The sequence below is a fragment of the Suncus etruscus genome, chromosome 4, assembly GCF_024139225.1.
Source record: "Suncus etruscus isolate mSunEtr1 chromosome 4, mSunEtr1.pri.cur, whole genome shotgun sequence".
NCBI classification, from domain to species: Eukaryota; Metazoa; Chordata; class Mammalia; order Eulipotyphla; family Soricidae; genus Suncus; species Suncus etruscus.
The window spans coordinates 74,862,954-74,886,354 of record NC_064851.1 but is presented as its reverse complement, the minus strand read 5'-3'; the positions used below and the strand labels follow the sequence as shown (position 1 = coordinate 74,886,354).

At 38.4% G+C, this 23,401-nt stretch overlaps 1 protein-coding gene across 1 annotated transcript in view; it reads left to right on the top strand.

The window, feature by feature from the left end:
- PREP (prolyl endopeptidase) overlaps positions 1 to 23,401 on the top strand; it is a 129,416-nt gene that overhangs the window by 61,603 nt on the left and 44,412 nt on the right. The window contains exons 7-8 of the mRNA XM_049771175.1: positions 1,429 to 1,534; positions 21,512 to 21,703. Coding sequence (XP_049627132.1) covers positions 1,429 to 1,534; positions 21,512 to 21,703 — 298 coding nt within the window. The remainder of the gene's footprint in view (positions 1 to 1,428; positions 1,535 to 21,511; positions 21,704 to 23,401) is intronic.

Genomic DNA, 23,401 nt, shown 5'->3' with positions numbered 1-23,401 from the left:
TACCGATTTTTAATCAAAAATTAGGGGTGTGTGTTATACATTGGGTGCGTGTTATACTCGAATAAATATGGTAACCCCTGAGCACCTCCAGGTGTGCTAGAAAAACAAAAACAAATAAAAAATAATAATAAAGATAAACATGCACAGAGCCCACTACCATGCAATTTTCCTTACATACCATTACATACACATTTGATATCACAAACCAGGGAGCTGGAGTGATAACAGAGTGGGTAGGGCATTTGCCTTGCATGCAGCCGGCCAGGGTTCGATCCCTGGCATCTCATAATCCCATATGGTCCCCGGAGCCTAGGAAGGAAGGGAGGGAGGGGAAGGATGTGAAGGAAGGTGAGGAAGGGAGGAAGGAGAAGATCACAAACAGCATGTTCAAGAGTTTTTAAAAGTATTGCTTACAATAGGAAGAAAATTGAAATAATATAAATGTTTATTGGTAGAAAATTGAATCAATTGATTGTGATATGTTTCGAGAATACTAGGTAGCACAAAGACTCTCGATAAACGTAATGCAGTGTTTGTGTTTTGAAATCCCATATTTCTATATACATGACCTTTAGCAATGAACTATTTTCATTCAGATTTAAAAGATTAATCAGCATTAAATTATGTTCATTTACTTTGTCTGCTTGCTACAAAGATCCAAAACACAGTTGTTACATTGGTTTTATCCAGATTCTTTCTGATATTTCTTCTACTTGTTATTGTGAAAAAAATATGCATAAAAACAGGTCTTTTATCTGACATTTTGTGTACAGATGACTAAAGATAAACCTTTGGCAGTTTGGTAGAAATATATTGATGTGACAGTGTAGCCACTAATGAACTGTTTCCACATCTATTTTTCTTAACTTTTTGCAACATATAAAATACATAACTCATGAAGAAACCAGTTAAGGATATTAGTATTCAGAATGACAGATTGCACATATTTTTAGTTAAAAGTAGTCGAAATAAAAATCACATTGAGTCATGATATTCTGTTATCTACTGATATTTTCCACATAAATATTTCCTTATGTTTTGTTAAAATAAACCATGATGAAGAGTAAAATAAGTTACTGTTGATGTTCATCATTTTCTTTTCCTGATAACTTTTTTTTTAATTTAGTTTAAGTTTGGGTCAAGATATTACATTTTTGATATTTTATTATTCTTATTGATAACATTACATTTAATAACAGTGCTCTTATAAAATATATATTCTGACAACTAGAAAGATAGAGAGGATAAGGAATTTACTTTCTGTGTGGTCATTGACTAAGCTCAATCCTCGATGTTTTATATGATCCCCTGAGCCTTTGCAGGACTGATCCCTGAGGACAGAGCCAGGTGTAAGCCTTGAATACTATCAGGTGTAGTACCTCCCAAATATTCTGATCAGTTTGTTGCACTGTTTTTATTTCTTTGCAGTTATCTGATGATGGTCGCTATGTCTTGTTATCAATACGAGAGGGATGTGATCCAGTAAACCGACTCTGGTATTGTGACCTACAGCAGGAGTCCAATGGCATCACCGGTAAGTTATCTTCCAAACATAGACAGTTATGCCAGGAAGCTCCATTAAAAAGCAGTCATCTCTGTCTTCTAATTGATTTCCCAAGGAACCTTCTGTCATTCAACGAAATCATCCATGACCTCACCAGAATTTGAATGAAGCTATTTTTGGGGAGGTTTAACATTTTCTCTGTGGATTGAGATCAGTTATACATTTTGCATATGCCTGTGAGCATTACAGAGTATTAATGAGAAGCTACTTCTTTGTTCTATAAAGTATTAGCATGGTCTGGTGCATATAAGGCAAGATATACCAGACCAATGAGAATTCACCTTATGACAGTGCTTTACTGCTCAGACTCATGAACAATGAGAGCCTAATACTGTTTCTGAAGCTTCTGTATTATGAAGGTTAGCATAGAACCAGTTAGTTAACACATTCTAAGAACCGTTTTTATTTAAGTTTTTTTTTGGGGGGGGAGCACACCCTGCTGTGCTCAGGGATTTCTCCTGGCTCTGCACTCAGAAATCACACCTGGCAGGCTCAGGGGACCATATGGGATGCCAGTGATTAAACCCAGATTTGTCCTGGGTCAACTGCATGCCATTATGCTATCACTCCGGCCTCACAAAGAGTCATTTTTAAATGTTACTCTCTTCCATCATCTGTGTCATATCAACATCATCATGAAGATTGAATCGTTTTTAGCTGCTAAAAATTCTCCAATATCTACCCCTAATAAATGAAATTGTCAGAGGTATTGTGGCCCCCAAATAAAGCCAGTAATATACCACATTTTGGTTAATATAAAATATAAGTTCATTTGAGAGGTCGTTGATAAATAATGTTGTACTAAATGAATTATAATTAGGCAATATTATTATTGGTATCTAATCTTTTTAACTTTAATTTTATTGAAACCATTATGATCTACAAAGTCTTCATAGTTGAATTTCAGATATACAGGGAATCCGGGCCATTCCCACCATCAATGAAGACCAATGACACCGGAATGCATCCTATCTCAACACCGTCTACCCCCTGGCATGCCAGTATAACTGGCCCATTTAAATTTAGATTGTTAAACTATAGGTCCCTTGATTTTATTTTATTTTATTTGATTTATTTTATTTTTTTGGGCCACACCCGGCGGTGCTCAGGGGTTACTCCTGGCTGTGTGCTCAGAAATAGCTCCTGGCAGGCACGGAGGGCCATATGGGACACCGGGACTCAAACCAACCACCTTTGGTCTTGGATCAGCTGCTTGCAAGGCAAACACCGCTGTGCTATCTCTCCGGGCCCCTTGATTTTATTATCATTCACTTTGGCTAGGATATTTAGTTCTGTCTTTATTTATTTGCCCGCCAATTCATGCGAGACCACTTGGCCCCTGGACCCAGCCTTTCTTTGATCCTTTCTTCTGAGTTTTATAGAAAAATGTAGAAATATGTGTGGGTAAAAGAAAATAATTTGTGTCCCAGTTTTCTATAAAAAAGAAAAAAACAGTGTGTGTGGCAGGATTTTTTTGTTTTTTGTTTTTGTTTTTTTTTTTTTTTTTTTTTTTTGCATAGGCACAGCCTGTCCCTCCTCCCTACCTATTTCCAAGACCAAAATACCCTACCATATTTGATACTCAGAATAAAACATCACCCACAATTTCTTCTCTTGGGCTATAGTTCAAAGTTTAGGTTTTGATCTTTGGCACTGTATATCTCAGAACTGCTGAGGGTGGCCTGTTTTGGTGACAGGGTCAGTCTTAAAGAAGGGAGCAACTGTTAGCCTACAAATATTGCTGTGTGAGATTAAAACAATAGAAAGGACTTTGCCTTTTCCCATTTAATTAAATATTCCAATCATAGTGTTCTTTCTCCAGAGAATGTTGCTTTTCCTTTCTATTTATTGCTTCATTATGCCTTTAAGTTACTAGGTAAGCTTGTTATAAAAAGACATTGACAGATTTTAAAATGCAAATTGCTTAATTACTCCAAATATGTAGAACATTTCATTTACCTAAGCATATGATTAATGCTATTGCCATATTCCTTTAATAATAAATACTTTGAAACCTTAATGTGAGGTCAAGTCTTGAGGGAACCTTTTGCTTCATTAGTGATCAAATAAGGTTATCACAGAGAGTTTGGGATTCTTGATGAAAGAAAACAAATTTCTAAACAATGCCAACTAGCGAACATGAAGGCTAAAGAGAAGCCCCCAAAATACCCACCTATTGTGATACATTACATTGGGGAGCTCCACAGCCAAGAACTGGCCTTCCTCCCCTTGCTGTATCTTACCCATAACTACTCCACTTTCTGGTTTTGTTCCTGATTTTGTGCAGTTTCAGTGATGAGGTCAGGGCCCGATAACATACTAGGTGTATGTCAGCTGTTTCTCTTCTCCAAATAGCTCTCTATCTCTTTTATAAAGTCTTCCAGGGGAACTTTAAGATCATTTGTCATGATCCAAGCTAAAGTCCATCCATGTCTATTACTATTGTATATAGCCCAATAAATTTACATAGAATTCCTGCTTTTGTTTGCTTGTTTGTTTGTTTTTTTGGTTATGGTTTTTGGATCACATCTGGCAATGCTTAGGCCTTACTTCCTGGCTCTGCACTGAGGAATTACTCCTAGAAGTCCTCCAGAGACATAAGAATAAGTAATGTGGGGGATTGAACCCTGGGCTGGCTATGCTCAAGGCAAGGACCTTACCCAACTGTACTCCAGCTCCTTATGTAATACTCTTTATCTTTTAGTTACACTACAGCCACTTATTTATTATTAAGGTCATTCTTAGGTGTTTTCTTTTTCTTTTTTTTTCTTTTTGGTTTTCGGGCCACACCCGTTTGCTCAGGGGTTACTCCTGGCTAAGCGCTCAGAAATTGCCCCTGGCTTGAGGGGACCATATGGGACGTCGGGGATCGAACCACGGTCCTTCCTTGGCTAGCGCTTGCAAGGCAGGCACCTTAACCTCTAGCGCCACCACACCGGCCCCTCTTAGGTGTTTTCTGTTGATGAGATATTGTTTATAGCACTACCTCTTTAGTTTTAACTGAAGAAGCAGAACCAATAGGTGATTACTGTCATGAGGTATGTTGGCAGGAGATGTCTGTGGTTGCAAGATTGGCTAGATTTGTGTGAAATCATAGGGCAGGTCTTCAGGAAGAACATGCTAAAGGTACTATGCAGTAGTGGATTTCTTCTCCAGGAAGTCTCAGCTCTGATAGCTATTATTTTTTGTTTGTCTATTTTATCTGAGTAATTTATATTTTCTAAGGTGGTCTCCCTGAACATCCACAAAATACCATAGTAAAAGAGTCTAGAGACATAGTGCAGGGTTTAAGATGGTTGCTGTGCACCTGAAGGACCTAGCTTAGATACCCCAGCACCACATAAGCCCTACCAGGGGTGATCTGTTAATATAATATTAGTCTCAAGAACTGCTAGTTGTGGTCAAAACTTACAGACAGGAATGATAGCATAGCAGTTGGCTGTTTTCCTTGTAAGTGGCTGACCCAGTATGGATCCAGGTTCGATTCCTGGCATTCTATATGGTCCCTCGAGCCTGCCAGGAGCAATTTCTGAGTACAGAGCCGGGAGTAACCCCTGAGCGCTACTGGGTGTGCCCTCCCATCTACTCTTTCCCTCAAGAAAAAAAAAAAACCATCCACAACAAAAATAGCATCATAGTAACATCTACTGCTTGAAAATTGATAGGCTAGGATCTTTCACTTAATCAAGTTTACATGGCAAGAGAGCCTGAGAACTTAATCTTCTGAGCTGAGATTACCTTGGTGGGGTGTTGGGGGCACACGCTGGTGGAAGGTGTGACATTAGAACATTATATACATGAAACCCTGTCTTTATATTGTAAATCATAGTACCTAAAATCTGAAAGGAAAAGAGCTTGTGGAAAAGCCACATCAAGAGAAACAGAGCAGGGGGCGGAAATGGTGGCGATGCCTGTAAGGCGTCTTCTGCCTTGTGCAGTCTAGCCTACGACAGACCGAGGTTCAATCTCCCGGTATCCCATATGGTCCCCCAAGCTAGGAGTGATTTCTGAGCGATTAGCCAGAGTAACCCCTGAGTGTCACCGGATGTGACCCAAATACCAAAAAAAAAAAAAAAGAGGAACAGAGCATGCAAGTCTTCATGCTGACCTAACTTTACTTTTTAATTACTGGATTTTTTTGTACCATAAGACACACCTTTTTCCCTCCAAAAGATGAGGGAATGTTTGTGCATCTTATGGAGTGAGTGATTGCCACCAGGAGCTGAAGCCTGAGTATTTGAAAAGATGTTTTTGGTTTTGTTTTGTTTTTTAATTTTCTGATGTAAAAAAAGTTAGGTAAATGTGGTTTACTAGCTGTGGACCAGCTTATTGTAAATATATTTCAGCCTCACAGGCCACCTTCTCCTGATGGGGTCTTGCATTGCACGGTGTCTTGCTTTAGACTATTTTTTTTCTTGTTTTCCTCATCAAAACCTATGTGTGTTTTATGATCGGGTGCATCTTACAGAGTGAAAAATATGGTAAGTGTTTGCAATATCAAGGGATTTAGAAAAATATTTAATACCCTGTAAACAAGAAAGCAGAGTCTGAAGTAGCAGAAAGTTTGGGTGAAGTTGAAGCTGTTATGCTGTGTATTGATGAATTGGGATCAATGTGCAGACGATTCTTTAGTAATAGTAGCTAAATTCTGGATGAAGCTCTGGCCTGTCCTCATTTTAAGAATGACTACTTTATAAATATTTGTTGAATAATTTAAACTCCTGTGAACTGGTAGTCCTGGGATTCTGCACATGCTTGAGCAGTTGACAGTTGTACTGTTGAATGAAAATCAGTTCCATCCTGGCCTTCAAAAGATAATTGTGCCGAACAAGATTGAAGACCTCTCAGAACTTTTGGCGTTTTTAAAAATTGATTGCTAGTTCATTGTGAGTCATTGATACTACTGTGACTGTTAAAACACACACTGTACTATTTAACTGATGAAGACATTAAGTGTTTTTATTTAGAAGAGACATTGCAGATTGAAACGATAAAGGATATTTTTCCCCCTGCAATGCCAGGGGTTGAACTCAACGTTTCATAGGTGATACACCCAGCCCCCAAAGTAGAAAATGTTAAATTACCCATACTAATTAGAGTTGGATATATTGGTTCAATTACCTTAAGACTTTCAAGTCAGAACATAAATTTTAATCTCAGTATCATCACTTAATAACTGGTAACCATGGCAAAGTTGTGGGTTTTTCTCCCCCTCTTTCCTTGGTTCTATGTCTTCAGACAGGAAAATTATAGCTACTTCATAGGGAATTGCAAAACATAGTGAAGATTTAATGGGGAAGGACTGAGCAGAGTTGCTGGCATAGGGTGGATTCTCTGAGTGTTTTTTTTTTTTTCTTTACTGATGAAGGAAAGCCCACAGGGCCTTGTTTTTGTTAACATAGAAAAGTTGACTCAACTGCCCTAACAAAACATTTCTTAGTATCAAAGCTATTCTAGATACAGATTGTGATCATGAATTGTCTCTATAAAGTTGAATTCATAATAAGAAAAAGTTTCTTCATCAAAGAGAACATAAGTAGATATGTAGCTTCTAGTGGGAAACAATGGTGGGACCATTCTAATCTTATAAGTTCATAATGAAAAATTCCCAGCTTTAGAGGCTCAGGATCTTTTTTTTTTCCCCTCTCTGTTTCCTTTCCTTCTCCATTTATGTTATCTTTTATTTTTTTGTTTTGTTTTTGTTTTTATGTCACACCCAGCGGCAGCGTTCAGGGGTTAGTCCTGGCTCTGTGCTGGCAGGCACAAAGGAGACTATATGGGATGCCCAGATTCGAACCACCATTCGTCCTGGATCGGCTGCATGCAAGGCAAAAGCCCTACCACTGTGCTATCTCTTCGGCCCAATTATGTTATCTTTTTAAAACTAAAAGAAGAATCAGTTCACACGTTAAGTATTTAGTTAAATATTAGAGATAAATCTAAATATGTAGTGTCTAAAAGTTAATTTCAAAGTTACATTATATTTCTGAAGTTTATGGTCCTCCACATTTGAAAGCCTTTTTTTTATTCTTTTAATCACTTTTTTACCCTAATAACAGGGAATTAACATTTTCACATATGTAAATTATTTTTAGAGCCTCACTATAGTACCTATTGGATATATATGTCATCTTGTGTCTTCAAATGACTTTCTATCCTGGCATGTTTTATTTTGGTTTGTTATTTTGAGAACCTCAAAAAGCGGCCAGTAGCAGTTTAATACAGAAAAAGACAGCACAGGGTTGGAGAGATACAGTGTTGGGTTGGGAGTTTGCCTTGCAGATGTCCTATCTAGCACCACATAGCACCCTTAGCTCCACCACAAGTACGCCCAGAACACTACTGGGTTTAGCCAAAAACCACAACAAAAACACACAGAGAACAAAATTACTTAAACAGAGGATAAAAAATGTGAGACTCCTTTTTGGTTTGTTTCTCTTTGGGTTGTGCCTAGCAGTGCTTGGGTATGTGGTAAGAGGGATCAAACCTGGGCCTCCTGCACACAAAGCACACAAAGCATGCATGTTAATCCACTGTGCTATATACTTCCAGCCCAGAAGCGGTCAACCTAGGCGAGTGAAGACCGCTCTGAGACTGGATTGCTTCCTCATTTAGTTAACCCTGTAAAATTCAAGGTCTGCACTCTGGCTGGCCAACTTCTAGTTTTCTACTCCATGGTCAAAACACACAGAGAACAAAATTACTTAAACAGAGGATGAAAAAATGCGAGACTCCTTTTTTGTTTGTTTCTCTTTGGGTTGTGCCTAGCAGTGCTTGGGTATGTGGTAAGAGGGATCAAACCTGAGCCTCCATGATCAGAACCTTCCCCTTTGATGTTACCTTTGCTTCTCTGTGAGTAACCCTTCTCCATCATTTACCTCAGCAGTATTTTTTCCTAAAACCAACATAGCAGTTTACAAACTCCATCTCTTTTCTAGGAGCTGCAGTGATGCAGGTTTTCTGCTACTTCTTTATCCTCTCTGAGCTATTCAATTTTCTGACTTTGTCTACCTCTGTGGAGAAATTACACTCAGCCTCTTATCAGGATCATAGGTGTTATTTATTTATTTTTGATATTCCAGGTGTCCAAAAGAGCTAAGATGGTCTGTTGTTTCCCCTTCTCTGCCGGTTGCCACAAACCATATTCCAACTATCTCTCCCTTTCTAAAAGAGAGGAGAAATTTCTGTTACCATGCTTTTGACTGATACCTTTACCTCCTCAATTGGCTCTTCTCTTTTTTCCTATTCTTACTTACTTTTTTTGTTTTGTTTTGTTTGCTCTACATACAAAACCACATCTTGTGAGGATTTGTGAGCTACAGGAAAGCCAGGACTTTGTCCTTGATGCTCTCTCTGGAGTCCCCCACAAATTTAAAACTGTGCCTGATATAGACTCTCTAAGCTTCTTTTTTTGTGTGTGGGGAGGGCACACCTGGTGATGCTCAGGGGTTACTCAAGGCTATGAGCTCAGAAATTGCTCCTGGATTGGGGGACCATATGGGTTGCTGGGGGATCGAACCGTGATCTGTGCTGGGTCAGCTGCATGCAAGGCAAACGCCCTACTGCTGTGCCATCACTCCAGCCCCTCTAAACTCTTTTTAACTCTCTTCTCAATTCTGCTATTTTTCCCTCACCTCCACCTTCATGCCAGCTACAAGAATCAATTTTTTTGTTTGTTTGTTTTTTGTTTTTGGGTCACATCTGGTGGCGCTCAGGGGTTACTCCTGGCTCTATGCTCAGAAATCACTCCTGGCAGGCTTGGTGACCATATGGATGCCAGGAATCAAACCAAGGTCCATCCTGTGTTAGCTGCATGTAAGGCAGACAATTTACCGCTGTGTTGTCGCTCCGGCCCTAGACACGAGCATATCTTGGATGACTTTTCTTAGTTCTTTTGGAACCTTGGTCTCAAGTGGCCCTACTTGAGAAGCCATTTTCCCTCTGAAATTTATCAGTGACTTGTGAGCATTTTGAATCTTTATCCCTCTAGCTTCCTAAGTTACTTTTTAAATTAGATTTTTGTCCTTTATTAAACTGAATGCGATGGATTAGTTACATCATTTCTCCACTACTGAAGGCTAAATGAGCAGATTTATACTTTCTTTTTCCTTTTCTTAACATCAAAAGTGAAGAGTTATCAAGGTAGTACTCAGGACACCAACTGGTATGACATTTTATTTGTTCTGGAGTACAAGAGACAGCTGACTTTTACTTAACTCCTGTGATTTTAATGTGATTCATGCCTGCAAATGAGTTGAAATTAATCATCTTAAACCTTGCAAAAAAAAAAAGATTTGTGCCTGGATTTTCTGAGCCTTACTTTCTGGCACTTGAACATCAAGACTATTTCTTTTATATTAAAATAGGCAACCTTCTCATGCTTGATATAAGTAATCCTATTTTGACTATATGGAAAGTTGCTAAGGATAGGTAAATTTAGAATAACTTCACACATTTCTACATGGTAGTTAAATTGATATTTAACTCAGATGATTCCTTTTTTCAAGAATGTGGACTCTTACAAATTTTGAGAAAATTTGCTTTATATTATAAGTGACGGTTTTCACCATACTTTCTTACATGTGTCACTTTGTATGAGATATTTCCTAATATTTTTATTGGGGAAACTACTTTAGAATATAGTTTAGAATCTACTTCTCTACATTATCAACACACAGATGTGCGGTCCAGTTTGAATTGTAGGAGTCCATACATGTCAAATTTGGTACTGAAGCAGATAGACATTGCTGTCCACTCTGTGCCAGGGGCTATCTAGGGGTTGTATAAAATTGGCCTGTTGACTCTACCCTTAGCTGCCTCCTGGGCAGGAGCTGTGAGTGGCATTGACTCTCTAACCTATGTCCAGGCATGTTAAAGGGCTAGGGCCTAGGGCACACATTAGGGCATCCTGAAGTTTGAAAACTATAATCCCTCCTGTTCTCTCTTCGTTCTTTCTTTTGTTTGTTCCCTTTTCTCTTTGATTCTTTTTATGTAAAAAGCCAGATTCTTTGAACCCTGTTTTATAGAATCAGCAGCAGCTCAAAAAAAAAAAAAAAATCAGATCACTTGGCCTATTCTAAATACAAATAAAATTATATCAAAGGCTTTTTTTTTGTTGTTGGTTTGTTTGGTTTTGGTTTTGGGCTATACCCGGTGATGCTCAGGGGTTACTCCTGGCTATGCACTCAGAAATTGCTCCTGGCTTGGGGACCATATGGGACGTCAGGGGATCAAACCATGGTCTGTCCTCGGTCAGCCACGTGCAAGGAAAACGCCCTACATTGTGCTATTGCTCCAGCCCCTGTTTAAATGGAATCCTTGGGACACAATATTTAAGGGTAAAGCTGTCATGCCAAGTCATTAGTAACCTAATACTCTTCTGCTTCAGGTTAACCAACCTGAGAATGACTTGATGCTTGCTGTCTTTGCTCTTATCACTGCCTTACTGAATGTGCTGACCTACAGATTTTTGAAAGAAAACATCTGCTTATCCTGTACTTCACCCAGACTTTCACTGACCTCTCTCTCTGAGTTTTTTTTTTTTTTTGTAAAATCAGATCCCTTTATTTTAGTGCATAATTATCATTGGACTGGGGGCCATATCTCGGAATACTCAAGTTCTGTTACCAAGTTGGAATTCAGAAGTCATTCCCAGTGGTGCTCAGGACCCTACAGAAGTCAACCCCCAGGGCCTCCTGCTTTCAAAGCATGCACACTAGCCCTTTGAATTTCTCCCTAGTCTCCAAAAAGCATTAATCTAAAATGGGATGATTTTAGATTAATGAAGGTATTGGTGCTCATCCTGTCTTCAGTTTAATATTTACATATTATTAAGGAAAATCAGCTTTCTTCTACTTAAGAAATTAATCTTCCCTACATTTTACTTGTCAATGATGAAAGAAAATTTGGTATTTGTCAGACATTCAAATTCTTCATTCATCCACTTGGGCTAATGTAAGCCAGATGATAACTAGTGTCTACCTGGTACAGTGTTGACTTTGGGGGTACATTGCTGCATTTAAGCACTGGTTGACCAAGTATTGCCCAGAGTTGCTCCTGGGTCCCCTCTTCCCAAATTAAAAAATATTTTTTTTAAAAAAAGCAGAACATGAGGTAATTAAAAATTAGTACAAGTGATTCAAAAAGTAATTTTGATCCTTTTTAAATTAGTGATTATAAGAGCTGTTAAGAAAATGGATATATGCTGGGAGAGAGATTCTATTTTGTATTACACTCTTCAGAAGACACATTTGACTTACTTTTGTCACTGAAGCATTTGGAGTTTGGAAAACAGTGGATATTGTTTATTTAGCATTTCCTTTAGCAAGGTCCTCAGCTCTGTAGAGATTGAGACTCCAACTTGGGACTTTATTGCAATAGCAAAATACAATCAGTCAGTAGAATGCATAGTTTGTACTTGGAATTTTTATGATTTTCCAAACTCAAGTATGATACTCTATTAGGTTTTTTTTTTCTTCACTTTCAGTCAGTAGTCAGTAAACTTAACTAATCATAAAGTAGGGTTTGTGTTAGATATATAAGCTAATAACTGTATTTTGAGCTGTGATATTCAAAAGGTTAAATGTCTCAGCTGTATTTTTTACTTATTTCACTGTGTTCCACTAGCAGTGAGTTTATCAGAACTTAGCACATTTGTAAGTCAAGGAAGATCTGTTTCATGCAGTCTTTTCAATAAATGCTAGAATAAGCATAGTTTTATTCATAAGCAACTAAAGTTAGACTAGTTGGTTTTCCTAATGCCTTTTGTTTGTTTGATTTTGGTACCAGTCATCAGACCAAGGACCTCATAGATGTTAGCATGCACTCTACATACCTGAGCTTTATCATACCACTGGAGCTTAGTGGTGCATGCCCTCCTCATACCATGTAAAATTTCAATCTCCATCATTCAGTCCCCATCATTCAATCATTACCAGGTTGTACTCAGAGGGTACCAAGCCCAAAAAAACCTGGAGCTATCCTGCCTCCCTCAGTCTCAGCACCCACTCTTTGTATCTGAGTATTGGTAATGCCAGACTCTCTTTTTGGACTTGGTAAAATATAAAAACACTATTTGGGTTTATGTTAGGGGACTTATAAAATACTTTCTGACACATAGTTTATACTATTCATTTCTTTTTCAATGAGAAAGCAATGCCAATATCAATCAATTTCATTGATTTTTCTTGAAAATTCAAAAGAAGCACACAGATGATGTATTGCAAGCCACTTTTTACTCAAATAATTTTCATCTACCACAAAGCAGGTTTATAGAAAGTAATTTTAACAGTAACATAAAGAAATTTGAAATTTAATTTCATTAGCTTTAGCATGATTAATTTAGAAAAGAATTTAAGAAAAAGTGAGAAGGAAGAGGAAGCTGGTTAGCAAGTTATGTCGCTTTTTTTTTAAAGCACTTTTCCTGGTTTTTATTTAAAATCAATAGTGTTTTCATGTATAAATAGAAAAACTGAAAGTATTGCTTTTTTCAAATGAAGAACCCTTTTTTTTCTTGAATTATGTTTTGAAGTAACTCTAAGAAATAAAGGTTTCAGAAGAACAAAAAGGGTGATGTGAGTTGAACTTCTGTTTAAAAATACTGTCTGGGGCCAGAAAGATAGCACAACAGTAGGGGGTTGCCTTGCATGCGGCCAATCTGGGACAGACCCAGGTTCAATTCCCGGTATCCCATATGGTCCCCTGAGCCTGCCAGGAGTAACCCCTGAGTGCAACCAGGTGTGGCCTAAAAACCAAAATAGAAAAAAAAGATATATATACTATCTTACAAGGACATGTACTTTGAGCTGTTTCTCAGAGCTTACAGACAGATTTGTGTAAATCCTGCTGCTATCCTAAATCTATGAGTAACATACATCTTGTAGCAGAAAATGACCACAAACTTTTTAACTTATATTTAATTTTGTAATCACTGTGAAATTATAGTTATTCGTGATTGAATTTCAGGCATACAGTGTCTTTGATATTAACCCCTTATCAAATGATTGGTCATTAAATTGTTTCTCCAAATCCATTGGCTATCTTATTTCTTAGTCATCATTTCCTTTGGGGTACAGAAACTACTAACTCTAATGGGAGTTCCATTTGTATATTTTTTGCTTTCGGTCAGTGGTGCTTCACTTTTGAAGTTACCTTTAGCTTCATTAACATGGGGAGTTCTGCCTATCTTTTCCTCTATGTACCTTATGGATGTAGGTATGATGTCCAGATCTTTAATCTATTTTTTTTTTTTTTGCAACAGTCCACCACTGGGGGGGAGGAAGGGCCACAGAGCATGCGTCAGCAGGAGTGTTGGTTGTAGTTTCTTGCTGGGGGGTGAGATGTGGGCCTGAGTGGGTGTCCCTCTACTTGGGAGTTGGGTGGTGGTTTGTTGGGGCAAGAGGTCAGTCTTTTGTTGTTGTTGTTGCTGTTGATGATGAGTGAGACCATTCTGTGTTTATCTCTCTCCCTCTGACTTATTTCACTCAGCATAATAGATTCAGTATACATCCATGCATAGGAAAATATTCATTGCAGTGTTGTTTACAATAGCCAGACTCTGGAAACAGCCTAGATGCCCCTCAATAGATGAATGGCTAAAGAAACTATGGTACATATATACAATGGAATATTATGCAGCCGTCAGAAGAGATGAAGTCATGAAATTTTTCTATAAATGGATGTATATGGAATCTATTATGCTGAGTGAAATAAGTAAAAAAACATATCTTTACTCTATTTTGATTTGATTTTTGTGCATGACATTAGAAAGAGGTCTGAGTTTAGCTTTTTACATACAGCTGATCAATTTTTCCAGCACCACTTATTAAAAAGACTTTCCTTGCTCCGCTAATTTTTTTTTTTTTGCTTTTTCCTTTTTTTCAAGGATTAACTGATCATATACCTGAAGGTCTGTTTTAGGTTATTCTACCCTATTCATTGACCTGATAGTCTGTCTGTATTCTAGTATCTTGCTGTTCTAAGTACTGCTGCTTTGTAGTGTAGTTGAAGTTGGAGAGTGTGATGCTTCCCATCTTCTTTTTCCCCAGGATTGCTTTAGCTGTTTAGCAGGGAGGGTGGTTATGGTTCCATATGAATTTCATGAGTGTTTGATTTATTGCTTTGAAAAGTGTCACTGGTATCCTTCTTGGGACTGCATTGAATATGTACAATGTAAGGGGTATTGCCGTTTTGATATTCATTATCTCAGTCCATGAGTAAGAGATGTGTTTCCATTTCCATGTGTTCTCTTTTATTTCTTAAGTAGTATTTTGTATATTTTTTGGTACAGGTCTTTTACCTTTTTAGTTAACTTGATTTTGAGATACTAGCTTTTCAGAGGCACAATTGTAAAATGGAATTTTTAAAAATATTTTTCTCCTTTTCAATGATTTGCTTAGAAGGACCTGGACTTCTGTGTATTAATTTGTTGCCTACCACTTTACTTTAAAAGTTTATTGTTTCTAGAGCCCAGAGCAATAGCACAGTGGATAGGGCATTTGCCTTGCATACAGCTGACCTGGGTTCAATCTCCAGAAAACCTTATGGTCCCCCGAACCTGCCAGGAGCGATTTCTGAGCACTGAGCCAAGAGTAACAACCCCTGAGCACTGCTAGCTGTGGCCCCAAAACAAACAAGCAAAAAGAAAAAAACCCTATTGTTTCTAAAAAAAATTATTTTTGTAGTCTTTAGTATTTTTTAAATATAGTATCATGTTTAACACATAGAGCTTGACTTCTTCCTTTCTGGATATCCTTGATATCTTTGTCTTGCGTAATTGCGATGGCAAGTACTTCTACTACTATATTGAATAGAAGTGGCAAGAGTGGGTGAATTTGCCTTGTGACTTTTGTTTTCCTCCATTGAGTATCATGTTTGCTGTGGGCTTATGTTGAACAAAGTTGAACAAAGTTCTTTCAGTTCCCATTTTGTTAACTTCATTTTTTAAATTAACTAAAAATTTTATTTTGGGGCCGGAGTGATAGCACAGCAGTAGGGTGTTTGCCTTGCATGCCTTGCATGCTGCCTACTTAGGACAGACCTGGGTTTGATTCCTGGCATCCTATTGAACCCCTGAGCCTTCCAGGAGCAATTTCTGAGCACAGAGCCAGGAGAATTCCCTGAGTGCTGTCGGGTGTGGCCCAAAACCCAAACTAAACAAATAAAATTAAAAAAAGTATTTTATTACAACCATTATGATTTACAAAGTCTTTTGTTGTTGGATTTCAGACATGCAATGAATCAGGGCCAATCCTACTACCAGTGTGCATCCTATACCACTACCCTTGCCTCCTGGCCTGTTGGAATAGGTTCCATATTCATACTCCACCCTAGGATGTGATCTGGTGATGGGATTATTGTTTATGAAGTTCCTGAGCTCTTATTTATCCGTGAAGTTGTATAACATTCTTTCAAATCTGAGTAAGAATCTGGCTGTGTAAAATATTCTTGGTGAGGCATTCATTTTATTGAGGTTTTATTTGTTTGTTTGTTTGTTGTTTTTTAATTTTTATTTTGACCAAAGTGGATTATAAATCTTTCACAGTAGTTTTTAGATACATAGCAATATTGAATTGGTCATTCCCACCACCAATGTTGTCCTCCCTCCACACCTGTTCCCAGCATGCATCCTATATCCCCCTCCTTTACCCCTGGATTGCTAGTATAAGTGGTCCCCTGTTTGTTTTGTTTTGTTTTACTATATTCCACCAATGTCTTTGGGCTCAGGGTTAAATCTGCTGTCAATCTTTAGAACTCTCTTTAGCTTGAGATTTTCTTGGATCTTGCTACTTTCTTTTTTTTTTTTTTTTATTTGCTACTTTCAATATTCTATTCTATTTATGGTTCTTGTCATTCTGAGTGTGGTGTGTCTTGGAGTATTTTTATTTGGACCTTATTTAGCTGATACCTTTCAGGCCTCCATATGTGGCTTTCATGTGCTGTCCAGGTCTGAGAACTTGTCTTTGACAGTCGCTTCTTCATAGGGATTTTCTTCCTGGCCTTCCAGGACCCTGATAATTCTTATATTGTTCCTCTTGAATTCATCCCAAAGTTCTTTTGTTAGCTGTTCATTTTGAGGTTTTTTTTTTGTTTTTGTTTTACATCTTCTGTTGTCTGGAGATTTTATGCATTTGATCTTCAAACTCACTGATTGTCTCCTCAGCAGCTGTTACTCTGCTAATGACATCCCGCCCCCCAGTATGTTTTTCATATCACCATGTCTTTGAGTTCCATCATTTCTCTTTAAAGTTTTCTTATATTACTAGTCTCATATCCGCTTGAGTTTTATTGGCTGTCTGTTCCGCTGTTGTTTTTGTTTTTGTTGTTGTTTTGTGTGTGTGTGTGTGTTCCTTGAACATCCTGAACATTTCCTCTCTAAAGCTCTTACCAAAGAGATTGCATAGCTGGTTTAACATGGTTGAGTCTTCAGGGTTACCATCCTTGCTCACTAAGCATGGAAGGATTTTGTGTTGTTTTCTTTTTGTGACTTTCGCAATCTGGAGGCATTTATTTTGTTTTGGTGTGTGGTTGAGTGATTAAAGTTAAGATGTCTTTGTAGCTCTTGGCAAGATATGAAGAAGTGAAGAACTGCACCACCATAAAGCATAGCATAGAGGCCAGGCTCTTGATGGGTTTCTGTCTGGAGGTATTAAATAGGGTTCCAGAGTCACACAGAAGATCCTAATGCTGCCCTGCTTCTTTTCTTGGCGCTTTATTGTTTCAACAAGTTAGCCCCCTCTCAACACTTCATTATACAGAAGTACTGAAGGAATTTCTATTGTACTTAGTGGAATACAGCAGTTTTTAGTTTGGGCTATATTGTCATCATAAATAACACTGCAATAGCTATAAGACTTTTTCAGACCTTTGAGAAGTAAAGTTTTCCCATCTGGAAATGCTTAATTATGAGGCAACTTTTAAGGAAATCTGATATTTCACTGACCCAAGATTCTATGTTCACAAATGTCATAGTGTCAAACTATAAACAAATGAACTTTATTCATTTCTAAAAACCTCACAGTGCCACATATCTTTTTTTTTCTTGCTAGTCTTCTAAGAAATTGCCTTGTTTTTTTTCTAGTGTTTTACATAAACTGAAACGCAGTTACCTTTGAGATTAGCATTTTCTCACTGTAAGTAACTCAGACACAGAATTCAACCTGTTTTGAAAGCTAAATGTAATTGGGGGCAGGGGGCCTGACACATTATACTCTGAGTAACCTCACCACTGAACTACCGGAAAGATTGAAAAGAATTTATTAAATATCTTACTAAATATATTGCTACTTATTACACCAAAACCAACAAACCAATTATAGGATCTCTGAGGAAAGCAATTTCCTTCCTAAACTTGTTTTTATTTTGTGGGAAAAATTAAATTGACATTGGAGAAATTAATGAAAAAAATTTATGGGGCTCACAGAAAAGGTCAAAGGACAGAAGATAGAGTGATGTACAAGAGTATTTGTTCTGAACAATACCTGTTGGAACACCCCAAGTGGCTTGTTCTGAACTTCTTAGGAAAGTTTTTGCAGGGCCTAGAGTCTGAGTTTTTCTTTCATAACCACTGAGGATTTTGAAGATGGAAATGAGGTTTGTTTCTCCATAATATATCCAAAATGGATAGATGCCCTCATTTTATAAGGTGATTGAGAAATGAACCTATTAGTGGTGGAATTGGAAGTACAACAGAAGTGGGTTTAGTGAGGAAACCTAATTACCTTCACCTTGTCGTGTGTGTGTGTGTGTGTGTGTGTGTGTGTGTGTGTACACCTGTCTGTCTGTCTGTCTGGGGAGGGTTTCCCACAGGTTGTAAATTCTCCTAAGACTGAAGAAAGCTGACTGTTATGGACCAGATTTTCTTTTTTTTCCTTCATCTTATTTTATTTTGGGTTTTTTGATTTTGTTGCCATGGCAGATGCTGCTCAGGTAATTGTACTGTACTGTCTTTCTAGCCCTGTCTTTCTTCTCCCTTCAATATTCTAAATAGTATTTAATATTTAATGAACCAATTAAATACTGATAGTGAACATTTTACATAATGAATATCTTGAGATTTTAAGACTAAATATTCCTCATTTAATTCTACACCTTGAAAATTCACACCTGCCACTTTCTGTTGATGCTGTGTTAAATATGAATAAAAAAATGCTGCAGTAAATATAGGTTTGAGGAAGGCATTTTTGTATTATATTTTTGTGTCCCTAGGGTATATGCTAAGGAGTGGTATAGCTGAATCATATGGGAGCTCAATTTCCAGTCTTTTGAGGAATCTCCATATTGTTTTCTACAAAGGCATTCCCACCAGCCTTGAATGAGAGGTCCTTTCTCTCCACATTCCCTCCAGCACTTATTGTTCTTGTTCTTTGTGATGTGTAACAGTCTCTGTGGTATGAGATGCTACCTCATTGTTGTTTTGATTTGTTTCTCCCTGATGATTAGTGATGTGGAACATTTTCTTCTTGTGTCTATTTGGCCATTTGTATTTCTTCTTTGAGAAATTGTTCATTTCTTCTCCCCATTTTTAATGGGGTTATATGTTTTTTTCTTGTTAAGTTCTGTCAGTACCTTTTATTTTACATTTTGGATATTAGCCCCTTATCTGATGGGTACTGGGTAATTAGTTTCTCCCATTCTGGGAGGGTGGCTTTTGTATCCTAGGCACTATTTCCTTTGAGGTGCAGAAGTTAAGCTTAATATAGTCCCATTGGTTTATCTCTGCTTCCACTTGTTTGGAGAGTGCTGTTTCTTACTTGAAGATGTCTTTATTCTCAATGTCTTGGAGTATTTTACCTACGTGTTGTTCCATATACCGAATAGTTTTGGATCTGATATTTACAATAGCCATTATCTGGAAACAACCAAGATGCTCTTCAACATATAAATGGCTAAAGAAACTGTGGTACATATATGCAATGGAATATTATACACCTGTCAGAAGAGATGAAGTCATGAAATTTTCCTATACATGGAATCTATTATGCTGAGTGAAATTAAGTCAGAGGGAGAGAGATAGACACAGAATAGTTTCACTCATCTATGGGTTTTAAGAAAAACAAAAGACATTATTGTAATAATGCCCAGAGACAACAGAGATGAGGGCTGGAAGGACTGGCTCTTGATGTGAAGCTCACCATTTAGAGTAGTGAGTTTAATTAGAGAGATAATTACACTAACTATCATGACAATGTTAATGAGTGAGAGAAGTAGAATGCCTGTCTTGAATACAGGCAGGAGATGGGAGAGGAGGGAGATGGAGGACATTGGTGGTGGGATAGTTGCACTGGTAAAGGTGGTGTTCTTTTTGTAACTGAAACCCAACTACAATCATGTATGTAATCATGGTGCTTAAATAAAAAAGAAAAAATATACTGAATAAAAGAGACATATACTGGGCCAGAGTGATAGTACAATGGATAGTGTGCTTGTTTGCACATTCCTCAGCATCCTATATTGTTACCCAAGCACCTTCAGGAGTGGTTCCTGAGTGTAGAGCCAGGAGTAATGCATTGCCGTGTATGACCCAAAAACAAAACAAACAAGCCAAAAACCACCAAAAAAGAAAAGACTAAGACTAACCAAACAAGTCAATGTACATCTATGAAAAATTGCCCAGGTACTGGATAGCAGTCACTAGGCACAGCAGAGGAGAGTAGCCTGTGATGGGGGCCTGAAGCATATGGAGGAACCTAATAAAAGCCAGCGTCTCTAGAGGATGGGGCTGAGGGACATACTTGAGTAAGCTGAGATTGGCTCTGGGGACAAGCTCTATAATATGCAGGCCCATGGACACCCAAGAAAACCACTGAACCCTACTAGGATCTTAAGATATTGTAGTGGTGGCAATCCTGAGGTCAGGAGTGGACATGGGGAAAGCAGGCAGAAAGCACAAACTGTATTTTAGTTTTCTCAGCCACTCTTTGATGTAGAGGCTGTTCTGACACTGGCACTTATCTGGCCTCTTACCCTTCTAGAAGCTGCTAGTTTTAGCCTTCCTCCTCTTGTAAATAAGATTGAATGTCAGCAGATAGTTACACATGTGCTGGGAGGGGCAGGGCAGATTCCTGTTTGCAAGTCACATCTGCACCCAGAAGGAAAGGTAAAGACTTAGAGTAATGTGGGGCCGGAGAGATAGCATGGAGGTAAGGCATTTGCCTTTCATGCAGAAGGTCATCAGTTTGAATCCTGGCGTCCCATATGGTCCCCCACGCCTGCCAGGAGCAATTTCTGAGCATGAAACCAGGAGTAACCCCTGAGCACTGCCAGGTGTGACCCAAAAACTACAAAAAAAAAAAAAAAAAAAGACAGAGTAATGTGATGGTAGAATGTCCCGAGATTTGGGACACACTGTACTGGCTCTGTCTAAAAGTTAAAGAATGGGTCTCTCCTTCATTCTTTTTTATTGGTCTTATTTGGAAGTGGGGGAATCCTTCAATTTAAAACAAGCAATAATAAGGCCCAGAGACAATAGAGTTAAGGGCTAGAAGGATGGGCTCACAATTTGAAGCTCACCACAAAGAGTGGTGAACTGTGTTAGGAAAGTAACTACAGTAACAACTAACATGACAATGTTAAAGAATGAGAGAAGTAGAATGCCTGTTGCAAATACAAACAGGTGGAGGAGGGGGCATTGATGGTGGGAATGTTGCACTGGTGATGGGGGGGGGTGTTCTATTTATAACTGAAACCCAACTACAAACATGCTTGTAATCATGGTGTTTAAATAAAGATTTATAAAAAAAAAAAAAGATAAGCAGAAAATAACAACAACAAACCCACCCTTAACTTACAATTGCTCTTGGCTTCTCTCTTTCTCTTGCCTTAAATCTTCCAAATATTGTATCTGGTTTCTGTGCTCTAAGCTGAAAAGATTTGCCCTCTCCTCCCAACACATAGACCACACCATTTTAAATGCTGGATAGGTGACTTGGGTGCTTGGTTTCTCTCCAGGAATCCTGAAGTGGGTCAAACTGATTGACAACTTTGAGGGAGAATATGACTACGTGACCAACGAGGGGACCGTTTTCACTTTCAAGACCAATCGTCACTCTCCCAACTATCGCCTCATCAACATCGACTTCACGGACCCTGAGGAGTCCAAATGGAAAGTGTTGGTTCCTGAGCATGAGAAAGATGTCTTAGGTGAGATTATCCACTGCCCTAAAATGGGGCATTTGTCTTGGGGGGAGAAACAAACACACAACTGTAACTCTTAGTCTTGGTATAGAAACACGGCTTCTAATTACTTTATCGCAGCTTTTGTAACTTAGTCCTAGATCAGAGCACTTGTAAACATTGTGAAGGCTTGTGAATCCAGGCTAGAAAAGAAATTGTTTCTGCTTTTGCTTTTTTTTTTTAATCAGAGGTCTCTGTGTAGTAATTACCTGATGATAATCATTCTCATTTAGTATTCCAAACCACTTAGATGCAGAAACCTTAGCACTTAGCTTTTGGATAAACTTGGGCTGTTTGTATTATACCTATTTCAGATCTTGGCATGAATGGACAGTCCTTATTAGAAAAGAGAATAGGCTATTGTTGGCTTTAATTGAAATCCATTGCTGTGGCCAAGAAGTGCACTGAACTACATTAGCCTCCTGAGAGCCTCACTTGCTTCTCTTATCAGGGGCACTGCTGTGTGCCTTTATGGTCCCTTCTATTCATTTCCTCTGTGAGTTTTCTAAAAATGAAATGTGACTTCATCAATTATTCATTGCCTGGAAACTGGATTTGAGAGACTAAAGCTTGCCAAGAAGAATTCGGTAACTTGCAGTCAATGAAGAGTTCCCTTGTTGGAAATGCACTCCAGCTGATGGGCTGACAGAGGGATTAAACAGTGGCTACCCCCAGCCGTAGCATTGTTAAATACAAAGTTAGGGAAATGATAGCTTTTGAGATCTACAAAATGGCTCTGTCTCAGACAAAACTGGCTAACTCTATATAGATTCTGGCTTGTTTTATTTTGAGGGCCATAGCCAACAGTGCTCTGTGCTCAGGGATCACACCTGGCACTGCTCAAGGGACCATACATAGTACCAAGGATTGCTTCTAGGGCTGACCATGCACAGGGCAAGCACCTTAACCTCTGTACTATCTCTCTAGTCTTAAACCTTATATAGACTTTTAAGTGAATAAAAGTTCAACTGTGGGACTGACTCTACTGGCCCAAGTGACAGACTCTTTGCCTGGCATAATGAATATGGCCATGGGTGAGGAGGAAGACAGGCACGGTTTCCAGCTGATTTTGTCCTAAGTGTTTTTTGTGTTGCTCCTGCTCAACCTTTGGCTCTAGAACCACTTTTCTGGATATCAGCTTGGGATGCACTTTGACCCTTGGGCATCTGACTGTACTATGCGCCCATCTTTGGTCATCTGCAATGAGCTTGAGAGTACCACATGCCTGTTCTTTCCTTCAAATCGTCATCTACAGTCAAGACAGGCTCTCAGGCTCCTGTGAATTGTTCAGTCAACCCTTCTACCTTCTAGATAGTTGTTTCACATATCTCCTTTCTCATATTTCTATTCAAAACCAAGACAGTCTCAGACTGAGGAAGAAAGTACTTTTTTCAAGGAAATCTCGTTCATTTCTTTGCTCAAAACCATCTGTGCACTCTTTATTTACATTTGGATTCAGTACCCACAAGATACTGGACATTGGCCATAGTCCATGGTTAGCATGGACACTTCCTTTAACATCAAGTAAATTATTTGACTTTGTGCCCCAGTCACTTCTATCCAGATTGAGACAGAAATGTATTTCCCCACCACCTTCCCTAGAGATATTAGTGGCTCTTAGATTCTGTCTGTGCTTCACATGCATTGGTATAATCGAAAATTGTT